We start from the raw sequence: 20,484 nt of genomic DNA, 5'->3' as shown, positions 1-20,484 counted from the left end.
AATTAATAACGCAAACAATAAATAATAAAAAACTACAATTAAAAAATAATAAAATAAATTATATAAAACTAAATAAATAAATAAAAAACTTAAAAAAGTCAACTGAATATAATTTAATTTGAAATTAAATGTAAGCACTTATAAAAAAAATAAAAATATAAATAATAAAATCAAGGAAATTACATGAAAAAAATACTAAATAAAATCTTACCAATACAATTAAAATCATTAATTCTTATTTTCATTAATTATAATATTTAGGAAAAATTAAATTTTTGATAAAATTTTAATATAATTTTTCAAAAAAAAAAAAGATTTTTTGTTAACTTCTCAAATACAAAATATAAAGCTATAAATATACCGTATAAGTGTAAAAATAATATTTTATATAAAATTTAACACATTTTTAACATAAATAAAAAAATATATTTATTAAAAAAATGTCAATTTTAAAAACATTTTATAGGTGAAAATTTTTTTATTGCAAATAATTAGCATAATATTAATTTTTTTTAATACTTTAAATATTTAATTTTTTGACTTATTTGTTGTTTTTTCATTAATATTAATTATAAAAAGTAAACAAAAAAGACATCAAACATTTATTAAAACTAAAAAAATTATTAAATAAATTATTAATTTTTAATTGAAACAACATGTAATAAATTTTATTATTAAATTAATTATTGATGTGTGATAAACATTCCGAAATCATGCTACATTTAAGTTTAAAAAATAAAAATAAAGTAATAAATAAATAATAATAAAAAAACATGCCAAACATAATAAATTTTAATCTAATAAAATTTACATAAGAAGAAACCTCATTCTGCATTTTTAAATTACATTCAAAAAAAAATAACTATATATATGTATTTTCATTTTGAATGCACAAATATTGTAAAATGAAATAGTTACAAACATATGTGTAAAAAATATAATATTTAAAAATAATAACAAAAAAATCTTAAAAAAATTAAAAGATCATAAAAAGATCACAAAAATTTCGAAAAGTAAACAAAAAAAATTTAAAAATTATAAATATCAGAAAAAATTATAAAATTCATACATATGAGTATAATAAATTTTAAACAAAATACTTTAAATTTCGGATAAATAAAAATATTTTAATACATAATATTCATGAATAATATTATACAATCAAAAAAAGGTTGAGAAAGTCAAAAAAAAAATCGAAATTAAAATTACATTCCATTTAATAAAAAATAAAAGACCCAAAATACTAGAAATTTGTATGAATTTTTGAAATTATATTTTTCTAAAAAGCTATGCGCCATGTCTAATACATTTATGCCTTAACCTCTAAATATATTTCTTCTTTATCTATAAATTATCACTTTCCAATTATATTAAAACCAGAATCTACTTATAACACTTTTCTGCCAACTGCACCAACTATCAAATGCACTTTTTCTTTCCCCGTTTTTATTATAGTGTTCGTCCGCTTATTTTCGTTGTGTCCTAAAAAAATTCAAAACCTTTATAAAAAATTGTGTTTGTCTTTAAGAAATTAGATTTAAGCCTACTTATGTGTTCCTTTATCTTATTAATACTATTATACTTAATTGTTGAAAATGTAAGTTTTATAAAAACAAAAACAATATTATTTGCCTCCCTAAATTAATAGCCACTTTTCACATTTCTGTATTGCATTTGTACCTCTCTTGTCCGTCCAGCTTCGTTTTCCTTGTTATACATTAGCTAAAAAATGGAAAATATCCAATACTATACATTAGTAATATAATATTTTGCTGTATATATGTCAAAAGCCTATCCACAAGGATAAAAAAAAACAAGAAAAATCGTTTTTTTCCAAAAATATTGTTTTATTTCTGTCTTTGTACTCATATAATATGTTTTATATATTAGGAGAAGAAACGGTGGTGCATAAGGATTACGAATTCAGCATTGTGGAGCAGGAACCAACGATAATCGAAGAAGAAGAAGAAGAAGAGGAACGTCCATTACAGGTGAGGATCATCGAAGAAGTGCCCGAGGTATCGGATTCCCATCCGATTGAAGTGATAGAAGAGGAGCAGCCAGAGGAGGAGGAAGTAGAAGTGCCCACTGTGGGTGAGCCGGAGAAACCTAAAAAGAAGAAGAAGACTGTAAAGAAGAAAATCGACGAGCATGATCTCATCATACAAAAACTATTGGAACAGGAGATTGAAAAAACCGAACTTGAGAAATATGAGAAATTCGAGTTTGAGAGGCCAGAAAAGGTTAAGGCCGAATTTGCCAATATTGAGCCACAGAAAATCATACGTAAAGAGCAGAAACCAACGAAATTGGTTATTGTGGAGGCAGCAGAGGTGCCACAATCTATTAAGTTGAAGCCAACTAAACGCAAGCCAAAGGTAGCCGAAGAACAGACCGTGCAATTGCCTAAATTTAAGCTGAAGAGTCGTATGGAGGTAGTTACATATCCGCCAGAATTATTGATACCGAAAATAACGGAAATCGGTGCGACACGGGAAAGCGGTGAGCTTACGCGAAATATTGAGGAAGCTGAAGAGGTTTTGAAGTTCAAGCCACGTAAGGTAAAGAAATTGAAGCCAATTAAAGATGATTTGGAAAGACCACAGTTGGAGACATATGAGAAATATGTGAGCAGTGAGGAGGAAGCAGAAGAACCGACACCTTATCAGAAACCTGAAAAGGCACCAAAACCAGAAGAAAAGCCACAAGAAGTTAAACTAAAGATAGGTAAAGGTAAGAAGAAGCCAATTGTTGAGAAACAGCCTGAAAGTGTAACATTGAAAAAGACACCTGAGAAACCCAAAGAGGCTGAAGTTGTCGAAGAAGATGTTACCAAAAAGAAGGAAGTGGCAACAGTTACAGTGGTTGAAGAAACTGCAGAACAGCCCACTTATGAATTGCAACCATTTGAGCCAACCGACTTTGAACATCCAGAATACGAAAAGGAGGAAATAGAACCCATCGAATTTCCAGAAGAACCGAAACCAAGCAAGAAGGAACCCAAACAAAAGCATAAGCCTAAACCCAAACCAAAACCTGAGCCTGAAGTAAATATAACTCAAATCGTGCCCGGTGTGCCTAAAGAACAAGAAGAGGCACCTGAAGAGGAGGTTAAATTCCGCATTCCAGAGAGCAAAGCACCTGAAGAAACAAAGGAAGAAGTCAAACTAAAACCAGTTAAAAAGGAAAAGGTAGTACCAGCAACCGAAGAGGAGGCTAAGGTAGTTCCTACCGAAGAGGAAGTTGAAAAAGTGCCTACAATCGAAGCTGAGGAAAAAATTGAGAAGAAAAAGAAGCCGAAAGCAAAGAAACCACAGCAAAAGGAGGAAGAAACTGTTGAGGAGAAACCGGAGGAACAATTTGAAATCTCAGTTACCGAGGAACAAGTAATTGTACCAGAGCAACCAGCTGAAGAGAAACCTGCTGAAATCAAGATTAAAAAGAAGAAACCTAAAGAGGTACCAGTGGCTGAAGTACAAGTAGTTGAAGAAGTTCCAGCAGAAGAAACCATAGAAGAAACACCGGTTGAGTATAAAATTACAACCACTGTCATTGAGCCCGAGGAAGCGCCAGAAGAGCATAAAGTACGTGTTATTGATTACGATCAAAAGGAGGTTACTGTAGAAGAAGTGGTTGAAGAAAGGGTGGTTACACGCAAGAAGAAGCCAAAACCACAAAAGCCGGAAGAATATGAGCACACGGTTACGGAACCCAAAGTAGAGGAAGTTCCAGCAGTGGAGGAAGTAATTGCAACTCAGCCTGAGCAGCCAGAAGAAGAAATTATTGAAGAAGCGGTGGTGGAAGTTAAGGTAGTAGTTGACATACCTGAAGAACCAGTTGCGAAGGTCACTGTGAAAAAGAAGAAACCAGCTAAGAAACCTGAGGAAGTAACTGAAGTTGAAGAGGTACCTCAAATCGAGGAAGTTAAGGAGGAAATAACAGAAATAGAAAAGGTTGAAGATGTTGTCGTTGAAGAAGTCATCAAGAAGAAGAAACCAAAGAGCTACAAATTTAAAATAACTGAAACGGAGGCTGAAGAAGTGCCTGAGCAACCGGTTGAAGAAATACAAGAAGAAATTGAAATACCTAAACCAGTAGAGGAGGAAGTTGTAGAAGATTTCCCAACATACGAAATTACTACAACAGATATAGAAGCTCAGATTCCACAGCCTATAGAAGAAGTTAAAGAAGTCGAAGTTAAAGAGAAAAAGCCTAAAAAGGTGAAGGTAGCAGAGACGCCCAAGGAATATGAAGTTGGAATAGTGGAAGAAGTAGCTGCACCAGTTGTTGAAGAGGATGACCAACCAGATGGCGCAATCTTCTCAATCAAGAAGAAACCAAAGAAACAGGCGCCTGAAGAATTTGAAGCTTCCGTAATTTTAACCGAACCAAAACCTGTGGAAGAAGTAGAAACACAAGTGGAAATAAAGAAGAAGCCAAAGAAACCTAAGACTAAAGAAGAAGCATCTGCCGTTCATGAAATTAAGATTATTGAAACGGAAATTCCAAAGGAAGAAATTTTGGAACAAGCTATAGAAGAGGTAACAGTTATCACAGAAGTGCCTGCTGAGGAGGAAGCGCCTAAAGAATACCAATTTGGCATTGTCGAATCTCAAGTTGAAGAAGAAATTTCGCAGCCTGAATTCACAGTTAAGGAAGAAGAAATCGTTGAGAAGCCAAGAGAAGAACCTGAAGCTGAGTTTGTTGTCAAAGAAAGTAAACCAGTGGAAGAAGTCGTGGAGGAAGCTAAGATAAAGACCAAAAAGTCCAAAAAGAAGCCAGCAGAGACACAAGAAGTTGAATTAAAAGTAAAAGTCACAGAAGAAACTCCAGAAGAACCCACGCCAGTTGTGGAGGAAGTAAAAGAGATAGTTACCGTTCCTGAAAAAATTGTGACCGAAGAAAAGCCCAAAGAATATGTTATTGGTGTTAAGGAGTCTATGCCAGAAAAACCTGAACCGGTACCTGTTGAAGAAACCGAAATCCCACAACAACAAGAGGAAACAGTCGAAGAAGCGCCATTACAAGAGGTAAAAGTTATTACAACTACTCCGAAAGAGGAAATAACTGAAGAGGTATCTGTGGTTAAGAAAAAGGTTAAAAAACCTAAGGAAACTAAAGAAGAGCTCAAGGTCGATGTAGTTGAAGAAGTACCAAAACCTGTTGAAGAAGAGCAGCCAGAAATAAGCGCTCCAGTCCAAATTGACGAGCAAGTAGAAGAACAACCGAAGGCATTTGAGATTCAAGTTACAGAAACAGAAGCTAAAGAAGAAACCATTGAGGAACAAATTACCATACCAAAGAAGAAAAAACTAACGCCTAAAGTTACAGAAGAGCCAGAAGCAGAGGTTACATTGACAACAACGAAACCGGTGGAAGAAGTGCAAGAAGAGGTTAAGATCAAAAAGAAACCTAAGAAGAAGCCAGCCGAAGAAGAAGTTGCAGCTGAACTTAAGGTAACGGTGGTAGAAGAAACACCTGTTGTTCCGGAAATCGAAGAAGTTGTGGATGTAGTGGAAGAAGTACAACCTGTAACTGAAATTGTTGAAGAAGAAAAGCCAAAGGAATATGAGTTTAAGGTAACAGAAAGTGAGGCTGAAAAACCAAAGGAAGAAGTTACTGCAGAAGAGGTTACTCTTCCACAGAAGAAGAAGAAGCCCGTTCCACAAGTTCAAGAAGAGCCTGAAGTTGAAGTTAAGCTGACTACAGTAGAACCTGTTAAAGAAGTTCAAGAAGAAATTAAAATCAAAAAGAAACCAAAGAAGAAGCCAGCAGAAGAAGTGGCAGAAGTTGAACTTAAGGTCAGTGTTATTGAAGAGGTGCCAGCTGCTCCTACTGTAGAAGAGCAAATTGTGGAGGAAGAAGAAGTTAAACCCACACCTCAAGTAATTGAAGAAGAATTAGTAAAGGAATATGAAATTCAGATTAAGGAAAGTAAAGTTGAAAAACCAAAGGAAGAAGTTTCTGAAGAACAAATAACACTTCCGAAGAAAAAGAAACCGACACCTCAGGTAACTGAAGAACCAGAGGCAGAGGTTACATTGACAACAACAAAACCAACAGAGGAAGTACAGGAAGAAATCAAAATTAAGAAGAAACCTAAAAAGGAACCTAAAGTTGAAGAAGCTCAGGCCGAGCTCAAGGTGACCGTTGTGGAAGAGGTACCTGCTGCACCTGAAGTGGTTGAGGAAATTGAGGAAGTGGAAGAAATTCAACAAAAACCGGAGGAAGAGAAACCAAAGGAATATGAATTTAAGGTTACAGAAACTGAAAAACCAAAGGAAGAAGTTTCTGAAGAACAAGTAACACTTCCGAAGAAAAAGAAACCCACACCTCAAGTAACTGAAGAACCAGAGGCAGAGGTTACATTGACAACAACGAAACCAACAGAGGAAGTGCAGGAAGAAATCAAAATTAAGAAGAAGCCCAAAAAGGAACCTAAAGTTGAAGAAGCTCAGGCCGAGCTCAAGGTGACCGTTGTGGAAGAGATACCTGCTGCTCCTGAAGTGGTTGAAGAAATTGAGGAAGTGGAAGAAATTCAACAAAAACCGGAGGAAGAGAAACCAAAGGAATATGAATTTAAGGTTACAGAAACTGAAAAACCAAAGGAAGAAGTTTCTGAAGAACAAGTAACACTTCCCAAGAAAAAGAAACCCACACCTCAAGTAACTGAAGAACCAGAGGCAGAGGTTACATTGACAACAACGAAACCAACAGAGGAAGTGCAGGAAGAAATCAAAATTAAGAAGAAACCCAAAAAGGAACCTAAAGTTGAAGAAGCTCAAGCCGAGCTCAAGGTGACTGTTGTGGAAGAGGTACCTGCCGCTCCTGAAGTGGTTGAAGAAATTGAAGAGGTGGAAGAAATCCAAACGAAACCTGAAGAACCGAAGCCAGAAGAACCGAAACCAAAGGAATATGAGTTCAAGGTTACTGAATCTGAAAAACCAAAAGAAGAAGTTTCTGAGGAGCAAATAACACTTCCGAAGAAAAAGAAACCAACTCCTCAAGTCACAGAAGAACCGGAAACCGAGGTTAAATTGACAACAAAGAAACCAATTGAGGAGGTTCAGGAGGAAATTAAAATTAAAAAGAAACCGAAAAAGGAACCAAAACCAGAAGAGGCTGCGGCTGAACTGAAGGTTACAATTGAAGAGGAGGTACCACAAGAACTAGTACAAGTGGAAGAGGTGGAAGAAATAGAAGAAGTGATAGTGCCTAAGGAAGAAAAACCTGAAGAGAAGCCAAAAGAATATGAGTTCAAAATTAAAGAAACTGAACCACAACCCGAACAAATTGCCGAAGAGGAAGTTGCATTGCCAAAGAAGAAACCAATTAAACCGGAAGTAGTTGAAGAGCCTGAAGCGGAAGTAACATTGAAACCTAAAAAGAAGGTCGAAGAAGTGGAGGAAGAACTGAAGATTGTAAAGAAGAAGCAAAAGAAACCTAAGGAAGAAGCGGCAACCGAGTTTACAGTACAAGTTGAGGAAGAAGTTGTACCCGAACCTGTTGTTGAAGAAATAGAAGAAATCGAAGAGGTATTTGTGCCTAAAAAACCTAAAGATGCAGAAGAAACTGAAGAGGTTGAAGTGAAATTGAAGAAACCTGTGCCAGAAGAAATTCCAGATGATGTGCAAGTTGACGTTGTGCTCAAGCCGAAGAAACCTAAACAAGTTGAAACTGAGGAGTTCGCAGTCGACGTCCAATTGCCTAAACAAAAGAAGACGACAGAAGAAACAACGGACGAAACAGTTGCACTGAAAAAGAAGAAGAAGCCCAAGCCAGTTGTCGAAGAGGCGGCTGATGAGCTGAAAATAACTAAAGAAGTCATCGAAGAACGTCCAGTTGAAATTGAGGAAGAAGAAATTGTCGAAGAGGCGGTCGTTATGCGCAGAAAACCAAAGAAACCATTCGAACCAACAGTTGAAGAACATGATGAACAAGAATTTAGTTTGTCTTTGAAGAAACCTAGGCGCATAAACGAAGGTGTGACAGAAGAAGCAACAGTTTTGAAGAAACGTCCTTCACGACCAATGGTATTCGACGAAGCTGGTGCAGAACTCTCCATCAAACGGGAAGAGGAATACGAAGAAGGTGAAGATATCGAAGAATTTATTGTCGAAAGAGGTCCTAAACCAAAACCATTGGAAATAACCGAAGAAAACGAACAAGAATATACGGTTAAGAAATTGAAACATCGCAAGAAGGGTGTGGAAATACCCGAGTTTACCGATGTCGAAAATGTTACATTCCGTGCTAAAACTACAAAAACTAAAGAAGATGTCGATCAAGAATTCAATATTGCATTAGACCAATATGCTGAGGAAGAGATCTCAATGTCCGGCAAAGTAAAGTTGAAGAAACCTATAACTAAGACATACTCTGAAGCGGCTGATGAGGTTAAAGTCAAGGTCTTTGAAGATTATGATGATGATGAAGGCCCAATTATTGAAGAGATACGCGATGATAGTAGTATTGAAGATACCATGTACGATGTGGAAGAACCCGAAGAATATCAAGTGGAAGAATTGCCACCTGACGATTTCGATTTCACGATTAAACCAAAATCAGCTAAACCCAGATATTCGATACAAGATGAGGAAGAGGAGCAGTTCTTGATTGGAATTCGTCGTCCGAAGAGCGATTCGGTAACGTACGATGAGGACTCGTTCACATTCAAAAAGAAACGAAAGGTTGTGCAACAGATTTTCAACGAAGGTCAGTAATATGAAACCTTTTATTATAAGAGATATATGATAGCACTTGAATTATAGTATATACATCGCATTTGATCATTTGACTGCTTGGCAATAAATATTTTATATTATTCTTTATCTTCAAATGAGTAAATTTAATTTAGCAGGCTTATATGATAACAGCGTTAGTAATGTGAGGTAACGGCTTTTAATGCATACATCTGTGTCTCTCCATGCTCAATGTACTCATAATCAATATTTGTTGCACCATTAACATTTCACTTGTCAAATATGATGAATCTCTTCTCCATTTGGCATTAATTTTAACTTTTCTTTATTACTTTTTCCCACCAACAGAGGGCGCTTCATTAAATATCACACGCGAAATGAATATTGAAGGTAAGTTTTTGAAACGGAGTATAACTTAGAAGCCTTCATAACTAACGAGTGTGCCCTTCTTTCAGAAACCGATGACGAAAATGCCATGTATTCCATTTGTAATTATGTCGCCGACAACGACGAGGCAATCAATTTGGTCGAGGGTGAGAAGGTTTATGTGATCGGACGGCACAGCTCAGAATGGTGGTATGTGAAGAAGAACATAACCGAGGAGGAGGGCTGGGTACCGGCGCAATATCTGATGGAACCAGTCGAATATCAACATTATGTCCAGAAGAAACTACACGAGAAAATCGACAAATTGCCAGTGTTTGAACGTAAGTTTCTCCTATTACATACATACATATATTACAAGTATAATGGAAAAAGAACTATAATTGTTTAAAAATATAAAGCATACAGGGTGAGAAAAATGTATAATATATTTGTAAGACCAGCCTAAAAATATAAACTTATTTTCTGACTACCAAACTCCTAAGCTAACCGCATTTAAGGTTTATTAAGTTCGGAAACACCAATTTTTCTCACCCTGTTCAGCCATTAATGTTCCTAATTCTTAACGTACGTGAATATCGTTCATTGTTTTTGTAAAATTTGGTAAGAATGTGTCTTGTTCACTTTATGTTTAACACAACGTGTTCTGTTCTATTGTTTCTTCTATAACACATCAATGTTTGAAGGTCCCGGACCTGAAGAGAAACCTTTGGCGCCACGTTTCATTGAAAAATTACAACCCATTCAAACGCCTGATGGTTATACCGTACAATTTGAATGCAAAGTTGAGGGTATACCGCGTCCACAAATCGCTTGGTTCCGTGAGACTGCCATAATAAAGCCTTCCCAAGACTTCCAAATGTACTATGATGATGATAATGTGGCTACATTGATAATACGCGAAGTATTCCCAGAGGATGCTGGTAAATTTACTTGTGTGGCTAAAAATGCTGCCGGTTTCACTTCATCCACAACGGAACTGATTGTTGAAACACCGCTGTCTGATCATGGTTCCGATGCTACGGGCTTATCGCGTAAGAGTCTGTCACGTGAGTCATCACTAGCCGATATACTCGAAGGCATACCACCGACCTTCTCGCGCAAACCGAAAGCACAATATGTTGATGAAGATACGAATGTTATATTGGAATGCCGTTTGGTGGCTGTACCCGAGCCCGATATTGTTTGGACCTTCAATGGCGAGGAAATCGATGTTGAGGAATCCAAAAATATACGCGTTGTTACCGAATCTGATATGCATATGTATTGTAGTGTTGTACACATTAAGAAAGTAAAGAAATATCAAGAAGGTACCTATGAGGTAATTGCCACCAATCGGGAAGGCGAATCACGACTGCCAATTGTTTTGAAAGTACGCACCGGTGACAAAGAACCACCACAAGTCTTGGAACCACTACGTAACACTGTTGTGCGTGAGGGTGAAAGCGTCGTTTTGACCACACAAATTGTGGGTAATCCACGTCCTAAGGTGACCTGGTACAAAGATGGCAAACCCATCACGAAGAATACTAAATCCGACAAAGATACACATACTTTGACATTGATCTCACCGAAGGCGCCTGAAAGTGGTGAATATACTGTGAAGGCAGAGAATCCATTGGGCAGCGTAGAAACAACGGCTAACCTAACTATTGAAGGTAGTATTTTTGTTCATTGTTTCATGTTTAGCTTAAATCCTCAATAAATATAAAAGTTTACTTTACCATTTACTAAACAAAATTTCTGTACTCCTACGTCCAAACAGAACCTTCCTCCGGCAATGCAGAACCGCCGTTGTTCGTCGAACGTTTCGAGGAACAATCTGTGCCGCAAAAGGGCATAATCCGTTTGCCAGCTAAGGTGACCGGTAATCCAGTGCCTGAGGTGCAATGGCTTTTCAATAACAATCCACTTTATCCCTCACAACGTATACAACAAATGTATGATGGTGAGAATATTGAGCTCATTATCAAGGACGCCAACCCCGACACAGATTCCGGTGATTACAAGTGTATCGCCAGCAATCCGATTGGTAAAACATCACATGGAGCGCGTGTTATAGTCGAAGTTGATGAGGTCACGTTCACCAAGAAACTTAAGAAAACCATAACCATCGAAGAAATACAATCACTCACGTTGGAGTGTGAAACCTCACATGTGGTCACAACAAAATGGTTCTTCAATGGCAAAGAACTCAGCGGTATGGATCATCGTGTAGTCGTCGAAGATGGCAAAATACATAAACTAGTTATACGTAATACCAATTTGCGTGATAGCGGTACTTATGTTTGTAAAGTTAAGAATAAGGAGACCGAGTCGACAGTTGAAGTTTTGCCACGTAAACCTGAATTCATTAAAATACTCGAAGACTACGAAGTAACCGAAAAGGAGACTGCAATTTTGGATGTCGAAGTATCCACAGATAATGCTGAAGTCGTATGGTTTAAGGACGGTGAAAAGATAACACCAGAAAAGAAGAATGTAGAATTCATCAGCGTGGGTAAGGTGCGTAAACTCATAATACGTGAAATCACCATACACGATGAGGGCGAATATACCTGTAAGTTAGACGAACAGGAATGCAGCGCTGAACTCACAGTCATTGAATTGCCGCCCGAAATTGTGAAACCATTGAAGGATGTTACCGTAACACAAGGCGAGAACACCGGTTTCGAAATTGAATTGAGCAAGGGTGATGCTTTAGTTAAATGGTTCAAGGATGGCAAAGAGCTGCCACTCAACGGACACATGCAACTAACGATCGATGGTAAGAAACAAACGCTAAAAATCGTTGAGGCCAAACCATCGGATGCCGGAGAGTATACCATACAAGTGGGTCCACAAACTTCAAAGGCACAACTAATCGTCGAGGAACCGTTGGTGAACTTCGTATTGCCATTGCCTGATGTGACTATCGCCACGAAGGGTACAGATGCCGAATTCACTGTTGAATTGTCGCAACCTGATGTCGAAGTCACTTGGTATAAGAAGGCGAAACCAATTAAACCTAACAAGAAGCATGAAGTATTTGTTGAGGGTACCGTTAGACGTTTGGTTATACACGATGCTGATGATGATGATAGCGGTGAGATTAGTTGTACCGCTGCTAACGCAACAACAGCAAGTAAATTGTGTGTTGAGGAAATTCAAACGTTACCCATCATCACCACTGACAAGGACCAAACGATTAAGGTTAAGGAAAATGATGATGTTACGATGACAGTCAAATTTACTGGCACACCGAAACCAGATGCCGAATGGAGTACAACAAAGAATGTTGTTGTCAAGAATAAGCATTTAATACCCACATTAGATGAACAATCGGCATCGCTTACCATCAAGAAGGTGGTGGACGATGACGAAGGTATATACACCGTAAGACTGAAGAATCCAGTTGGCGAAGTGGAGGCCACTCTTAACTTGATCATAATGAGTGAGTATTTGAGATTAGAATTTCTTTCAAGTTTTTCTTTTACGGTTCCTGCAATAAATTGAAGTATTAGAACTTAAAGTAGATTGAAAAATATTTGACTTCTAAAAGCTTGGACCACGAGAATCTTGAATTTAGAAATACAGAAAATACGTTAGTTGTTGAAGAGCGGTTTAAAATTATGGAGCCCAATAGTTTTAATTTAAATCTTCGTGTCATATGCGAGCCAGTTTTTTGGAAGCATAGCAATTCTGATTCCTTTTTTAATGCTTTTTCTGAACTTAGTCGATCTTTAGTAATCTTTAAAATGGGTTAAACAATAACAAATTCGAAACATTTTTTAGGAAAACCAACGGCACCTGGTGCACCGGAGCCATTAGAGGTCACACACGATTCTATTACACTCTTCTGGAAGGCGCCTGAAGATGATGGCAAATGTGAAATCACAGAATACATTTTGGAATATCAAGACGTGAAAGAGGAGAGGTAATTTAGAACTAATTTGTTGCTCATTGGAAACAAACACTAAATTCTTTTTACGTAAATTTGCAGATGGATTGAAATACGCAAAATCAAAGACACCACATACACTATAAGCAAACTGAAAATCGATACGGAGTATGTATTCCGTGCGATCGCTGTAAATGAGGTTGGACCATCACCGCCATCACCACTCTCACCACCCATACGCCTTGTGGCTGAGGTGAAGAAGGAAAAACCCACAGTACAAGAACCACTACAAGACATCGTAACCGAGCTGAACAAGGAGATTACATTGTCTTGCGTATTCGGTGGCATTCCAGAGCCTAAGGTGACGTGGAAAAAGAATGGTAAGATTATCACCACAAAGAGCATACGCTATGAGAATCGTGTATCGAAGTACACAATCGAGAAGACAACAATTGAGACTGAAGCGACGTACACATGCGTAGCTGAAAATGAAATGGGCAGCGTGGAGACCTCATGTAGAGTTATACTGCAGGAGAAACCGACCATCGATATCGATGAGAAGTATCTTGCACAGAAAATACGTGCTGGCACCACTTTGAACATTCCGGCCACGGTACGTGGTTATCCACAACCGAAAACCACTTGGTATAGAGAAACCATCGAACAAACAACCACAACGGAACGTGTACAAATCGAAACCACAGAAACCACCTCAACATATACACTCGAGAAGGTGACACGTGAAGATTCCGGCCGTTATAAGATCACAGCGACAAACACTTCGGGTACGGCGACAACGGAATGTACAATACAAGTTATTGATAAGCCAAGTCGACCACAATCGCTGGAAATTAAGGAAATGAAGAAGGACGCAATCACACTAGCATGGACGCCACCAATCGATGATGGTGGTCTGGAGTTGAACAAATATGTGTTGGAGAAATGTGATTTGCAAAATAATCTCTGGATGAAGGTGGCCGATTTGGAAAAAGACATACACTCCTATGCTGTACAAAAACTTTCCATGAACTCTCAGTATATGTTCAGAGTCGTAGCAGCGAACCCGGTTGGTGAATCTGAACCAGTTGAGAGTGACCCGGTGACAATTACCAAGAAATTCGGTACGTAATTATATCATTTTTACCAAGATCTGTAGAATTTAGTTGTGTTAGACAATTACAATAAAATTGTAATATTTTTTTATAACGTCACAGAAAAACCATCAGCGCCACGTGGTCCTACAGACGTCTTCGGCATGACGGATACAGCATTTACGCTCTCATGGGAACCATCGGAAAGCGATGGCGGCTCAAGGATTATCGAATATATTGTCGAAATCAAAGAATTCCATGAAACCGAATATCGTCTGCTTGGCAGCACGATCGGCAACGTTACAAATATACTCGTAAGCGAAGTGATAAAGGATCGTGCATATCAATTCAAAATCTATGCAAAGAATGAAGTTGGCATTAGTGAAGCTCTAGAGACTGAAGACAAAATAGTTGTAGGCCGCAGAATAAGTAAGTGCCGCTCAACGACTATTTGTATTATTCTGTATTTTAAAACATATAGACATAAAAACAGATTTTCATTTTTTATTCGTTAATTTTACGGATCTTTATGACAAGTTAAGGAACATTATAGGCTTTAACTTGAAAATTGCTTGCTTTGGCATTCTCAAATTCAGCAACTTCAACTAACTGTTTCATCTAATCTTTGCGTTTGCTTTAAGGGGTTCAATGGGTTTCCTCGGGTAAAAAACAGCCTTTTTTCAACAATTTTTTTGTCGCCTAATCGAATGGGTCAAAAAATTAAATATAGGGTGATTTTTTAAGAGCTTGATAACTTTTTTTAAAAAAAAAAACGCATAAAATTTGCAAAATCTCATCGGTTCTTTATTTGAAACGTTAGATTGGTTCATGACATTTACTTTTTGAAGATAATTTCATTTAAATGTTGACCGCGGCTGCGTCTTAGGTGGTCCATTCGGAAAGTCCAATTTTGGGCAACTTTTTCGAGCATTTCGGCCGGAATAGCCCGAATTTCTTCGGAAATGTTGTCTTCCAAAGCTGGAATAGTTGCTGGCTTATTTCTGTAGACTTTAGACTTGACGTAGCCCCACAAAAAATAGTCTAAAGGCGTTAAATCGCATGATCTTGGTGGCCAACTTACGGGTCCATTTCTTGAGATGAATTGTTGTCCGAAGTTTTCCCTCAAAATGGCCATAGAATCGCGAGCTGTGTGGCATGTAGCGCCATCTTGTTGAAACCACATGTCAACCAAGTTCAGTTCTTCCATTTTTGGCAACAAAAAGTTTGTTAGCATCGAACGATAGCGATCGCCATTCACCGTAACGTTGCGTCCAACAGCATCTTTGAAAAAATACGGCCCAATGATTCCACCAGCGTACAAACCACACCAAACAGTGCATTTTTCGGGATGCATGGGCAGTTCTTGAACGGCTTCTGGTTGCTCTTCACCCCAAATGCGGCAATTTTGCTTATTTACGTAGCCATTCAACCAGAAATGAGCCTCATCGCTGAACAAAATTTGTCGATAAACACATTTCGAACCGAACACTGATTTTGGTAATAAAATTCAATGATTTGCAAGCGTTGCTCGTTAGTAAGTCTATTCATGATGAAATGTCAAAGCATACTGAGCATCTTTCTCTTTGACACCATGTCTGAAATCCCACGTGATCTGTCAAATACTAATGCATGAAAATCCTAACCTCAAAAAAATCACCCGTTATTTTATTAGAATTTTTTAAAAACTATTAACAAACAAATTTTGAAATTTTTGTGAAAAAAATATTTTAAACTTGGCCATTGCGACGTCATTACCAGTACCTCTCTGAAAAAAGATACGCCCGATCATCTAAAGTGAAAAAAGCGTGTTTTAGTTAAAACCTTAACTTAGAACTCGGACGAAGAAAAAAACCGAAAATTGGATTTTTGGCAGACATTTTTACTAAAAAATCAAAATTTCTGTTAGAATTTTTTTTCAAAATCCTTCCTCCAAATCTTTAAGAATCGTATCTCACAGATCTGATCAGAATTTCATTAAGATCGGTTGAGTACCTAGCCAAGCTAGCCCTGAGCGTACAAGATTTCAAGGCTGTATCTCCGAAACTATTACTCGGATTAACTTGAAAATTTTGGACAATATTCTAAAGATGTTGTAGAATTTAATAAGAAAATAATAAAAATTAAAAAATCTTACATTCCTCAACCTACCAAAATTTACTCTTTAGAAGTACAATTTAGTACCCACTGATCATATTGAAGTAGTATCTCTCTAAATTAATGGAATTGGGGGGATTCGAAAGCATTCCACCTAATCGAATAGATCAAAAATTTTCGACGTTCTTCCATTATTATGATAATATATCTTATATTATGCTCTTATTAAGAATATTTATTTTTTTATAATCACTTCACTAAAAATTTGCCATTTATTATCTAACTAAACCTTTGCTTAATTCCTTACACGCAAAACGCTGTCACGCTTAAAATAATGCCACTAACTAAAATGAATTGTACTAAATTCAGTACGTGCTTGGGAGAATATAGGTATGTACATGACATACATGTGGAGCATGCAAACATAATAACATACATAAGTCTTTTTCATGTAAAATATAACAATACTAGCTGATCAAATTTGATCCGGACTCCGAATGAAAACCGTACTTAGACGTAGTTTAAGACAAATCTTTTTTTATCGCCTTCAAAATAGGCTTATTGGTCAATACAACCGTGCTAACGCCTAATCTAATTTGCCATATACCTACTTGTTATAAGCCTCGGCTGGGATGGCCTTCGGTTTTATATTTTGGTACGACTCAACATCAAACCCTAAATATTAACCAATTCATACCTAAAATTGTAACCAACATATACCCAAAATATTAACCAATTCATGCCTTAAATATTAATTCATACCCCAATATTAAACTAAATGTAACGAATAAGATATCTTGAGATCTTTTGATGCTTCCTAATAATTCGACAATTTTCAAGAAAAGTTCTTTTTTTTAAATTTTTTCGATGTTTTAATGGACCAGTCCGAGTCAAATTTGATCAGGTGGTATAATATCTAAATCTATCATTGTATCATCAAAATATATATGTATTAAACAACCGAAATTTCGAAATCCTAGATCTTTTATAAAAGTGCTAACTAACGAAATTTTTATTCTATAATAATCCTACTATATATAACCACATATTTATGTTCATAAGATTAATAGACGAGGATTGCAGCGCGACCTTAGGTCTATTGTGCTATTTATGTTCATAATTATTAATATTTTTTGTACGCAAATATTGTACAGCTCCTCCATCGCCTCCGCAAAATTTGCGCATTCCGGATGTAACAAATCGCAGCGTAACCCTCGACTGGGAAGTTCCAGCGAACAACGGAGGCTCAGAAATAACTGGTAAGTTTAAGCGAATGATAGATTAGACTATTTCAAGAAAGTTTAGACCATTTTTAATACATGTCCGGTTGCTAAAATCGCTTTAACCGTGCAATTGAAGTTTAGAGGTTAGTTCGCTTAAAGAACAACTTCCATATAACTTGCAGAACTCATACTTTGGTTCTGTAAAACCTACGAAACGAAATCAATTAGTATGCAGAAAAGATCGAATTTAAGTCGCTTAAAAAGCCAGAATTTTGCTACCTTGTAACTTTTATACAAAATAAAAATTAATCAATTTCCTATCGTTCACTTGACTTTCATCAACACAAGGCTACTGTATTGAGAAACGTTCGGCAACATCAACCAAATGGACAAAGGTAATCACGTTAGACGCACACTGCCGCCAATACACAGTGGATAACTTGAAGGAAAAATGCGAATACTGGTTTAGAGTGTCGGCGGAAAATGCGGTTGGATTAGGTGCACCAGCCGTAACCGAGAGCGTCGCACTCAAAACACATGCAAGTGAGTACAAATAAAAGACATTGAATATAGCACTCTTTTATTTATATCCTTTTTTTATTGTATAGCTGTTCCCTCACCGCCCACTGCGCCATTGGAGGCGCGTGTATTGGCTGCCAATGCTCATGTATTTGAATGGGGTATACCCGAGTCAGATGGTGGTGCGCCACTGCTCGGCTATCACATTGCCATACGTGACATGAAGAAGACCATGTGGATCGAAGTGGGTCGTGTACCGGCCGGTGTGCAAAGATTCCAAATACGTGATTTACAAGAGAATCATGAATATATGATACGTATATTTGCAAAGAATGAAATCGGTTTGAGCGAACCACTCGAATCGGAGGAGCCATATGTGGCTATCACTGCAGGTAAGAAAAGTATACATATAATTATGAACAGAGTATATTAAATTTGCCATGAAGTTAGTAATTTCGAAGACCATTTAAAGTATGTGCATATGTATGTACCATATATAAAAGATCAGCGTGACGAGCTGACTGGAATCACTATCTGTATATACGCGAGCTAGTAACTCAGTTTTTTAAATATATTAATCTGAAATTTTACACACGTTCTTTTAGCCCCAAGTAGTTGCTCAAATGTGGAAATCGCGAAATATCGGCCCCCTATAGCTTATAGCTGCCATACAAACTGCTCGATCAAAATCAAATTTTTATGTGAAAAACTTTTTTATTTGACGAGATATATTCTTGAAATTTGGTATACATAGATTATTGTCCAAGACAACGTTACATTCTCCGAGCATATTGTTCAGATCGAACCACTATAGCTTATAGCTGTCATACAAACTAACCGACCATATTGAAGATTTTGTTCTAAAAACTTTTTTATTTGTCAAAATATCTTCTCGAAATCTGGCATAGTTTAATGTCCAAAGCAACGCTATCGAAGATATGGTTCGCATCGGACCACAATAGCGTATAACTCCCATATAAACTGATCGATTAAAACAAGATAAACATATTTTTAACTATATATTTCGGTGCAGACGAATTTGTCGATTTTTCTTGTTCTTTCGTCAGAATAAATAAAAAATAATATTTCTATAATATTTTTAATAATATATTTTATATTTATTTTAATCCACTTTGCAGGACATTTGAGTTTACCTGACGAACCGCGCACAGAAATGAGTTCATGCAACACATCGTCGTGGCTACGTGACCATAATATGGATGCGGATATACATTCGTATGCACGCGGTAAACTGCTGCGCCGAGATGAATACTTCTTCCGCATTTGGGCGAAGTTGCCAAAGAGCAAAAAGAAGAAGAATTCAAAATAATTATAAAAAACTGCGATGCATTGCATTGCTAATTTGCATAATTTGCAAAAAATTGTAAAAATCATAATAAAGAAAACAACAAAGCTATGAAAGCTTCGAAACTACTAATTTTACTAAATCACTTAATTTATGTAATTACTGATAATTTTCATATTTATACAGCATACTTTCCTATGTGTGAATGTATGTGCACGTAATTGTAATAGTTTTTTGAAAATGTTTTATATTCATTCAGCGATTTTAATTAATTGTAATGTGTTGATTATGTAATCTCATTGAAAATGTGTTACGCAAAATAATCATAAATCATAAATATGTATTTGCGTCCGATAATTGAAATTTTTCCACAGAGGTTTAAAAATGCGAGCGAAGAGAATTTTTACAACCAATGAATTGTGAAGAATTTTAATTAAGGAGGCAAATATTAACGTAAAGTATATAAATACCAATTTTAGAAGACATAAAATAATCGTAAAAAATTTTGAAATATTTAAAAAAAATTAATTTCGATATCATATACTATATAAATTTTAGTTTTGTTTATTATTTATTAAATCTGTGATAAATGTCAAAATGTCAAAGAAAACATTAAAAATGTCGCAAAATTTATGAAAACGTAAAAAGAGAACAAGTGAACTAAATGTAAATTGTAAATACAATAAATAATAATTGGTGCGAAATAGTTATTATTTATTGTATATTCCTATTGAAAGTGAAGGAGAAATTATGAGTTCACTTTTTGGGAGACATCATCAAATGCAAATATAGGTGCGAGCATTTTTAAAGGGACTCACTTAATTTCAACTTCACTTCATGTCTGTATTCTCAAATTTACTTTTTGTACGTCAAAGAAATTGTGCTTTGGTGCATGCATAGTTACTATGTATGTATACTATTGTATATTACGAAATGTACATGATTGTTCTGAATGCATAAATAAAGATAAAATAATTTAATAAGGATGTGATTTATTTGGATGAAGTATATACATAAGTGTAAATGCGAGTCGTTATATAAATAGCAACTGATCAAATTTGAACCGAATTGACAAAAAAAACTACATTTTCATTCAGTTTAATATACAATAAAACTCTCTAGCATTCATACCCAAAACATTAACCAAAATGTTTTGAATCGTTCAGTAAGAGAACACATGCTATCTCTTTTCTGCTAGACGACGATTTTCAAACACTATTTCCTTTACATTTTCGATGTTATCGTTGTGGTTGTTGTCGTTGTAGCGGCAGAGAACATTCCTAAA

At 36.2% G+C, this 20,484-nt stretch overlaps 1 protein-coding gene across 1 annotated transcript in view; it reads left to right on the top strand.

Annotated features, from left to right (window-relative positions):
* Nucleotides 1–20,182, top strand: part of LOC105226995 (titin) — a 358,359-nt gene extending 338,177 nt beyond the window's left edge. Inside the window, exons 65-77 of the mRNA XM_049458988.1 lie at nt 1,891–8,715; nt 9,051–9,092; nt 9,158–9,409; nt 9,773–10,744; nt 10,852–12,519; nt 12,861–13,002; nt 13,069–14,087; nt 14,181–14,486; nt 16,521–16,541; nt 17,306–17,410; nt 17,723–17,917; nt 17,983–18,285; nt 19,033–20,182. Of these exons, the coding sequence (XP_049314945.1) occupies nt 1,891–8,715; nt 9,051–9,092; nt 9,158–9,409; nt 9,773–10,744; nt 10,852–12,519; nt 12,861–13,002; nt 13,069–14,087; nt 14,181–14,486; nt 16,521–16,541; nt 17,306–17,410; nt 17,723–17,917; nt 17,983–18,285; nt 19,033–19,223 (12,041 nt within the window). The 3' untranslated portion in view covers nt 19,224–20,182. The remainder of the gene's footprint in view (nt 1–1,890; nt 8,716–9,050; nt 9,093–9,157; nt 9,410–9,772; nt 10,745–10,851; nt 12,520–12,860; nt 13,003–13,068; nt 14,088–14,180; nt 14,487–16,520; nt 16,542–17,305; nt 17,411–17,722; nt 17,918–17,982; nt 18,286–19,032) is intronic.
* The last annotated feature ends 302 nt before the right edge of the window (nt 20,183–20,484 follow it).

Source organism: Bactrocera dorsalis, chromosome 5 (assembly GCF_023373825.1).
Source record: "Bactrocera dorsalis isolate Fly_Bdor chromosome 5, ASM2337382v1, whole genome shotgun sequence".
Lineage (NCBI taxonomy): Eukaryota > Metazoa > Arthropoda > Insecta > Diptera > Tephritidae > Bactrocera > Bactrocera dorsalis.
Note: the sequence above shows the minus strand (reverse complement) of the source record. Positions and strands in the feature narration are given on the sequence as shown.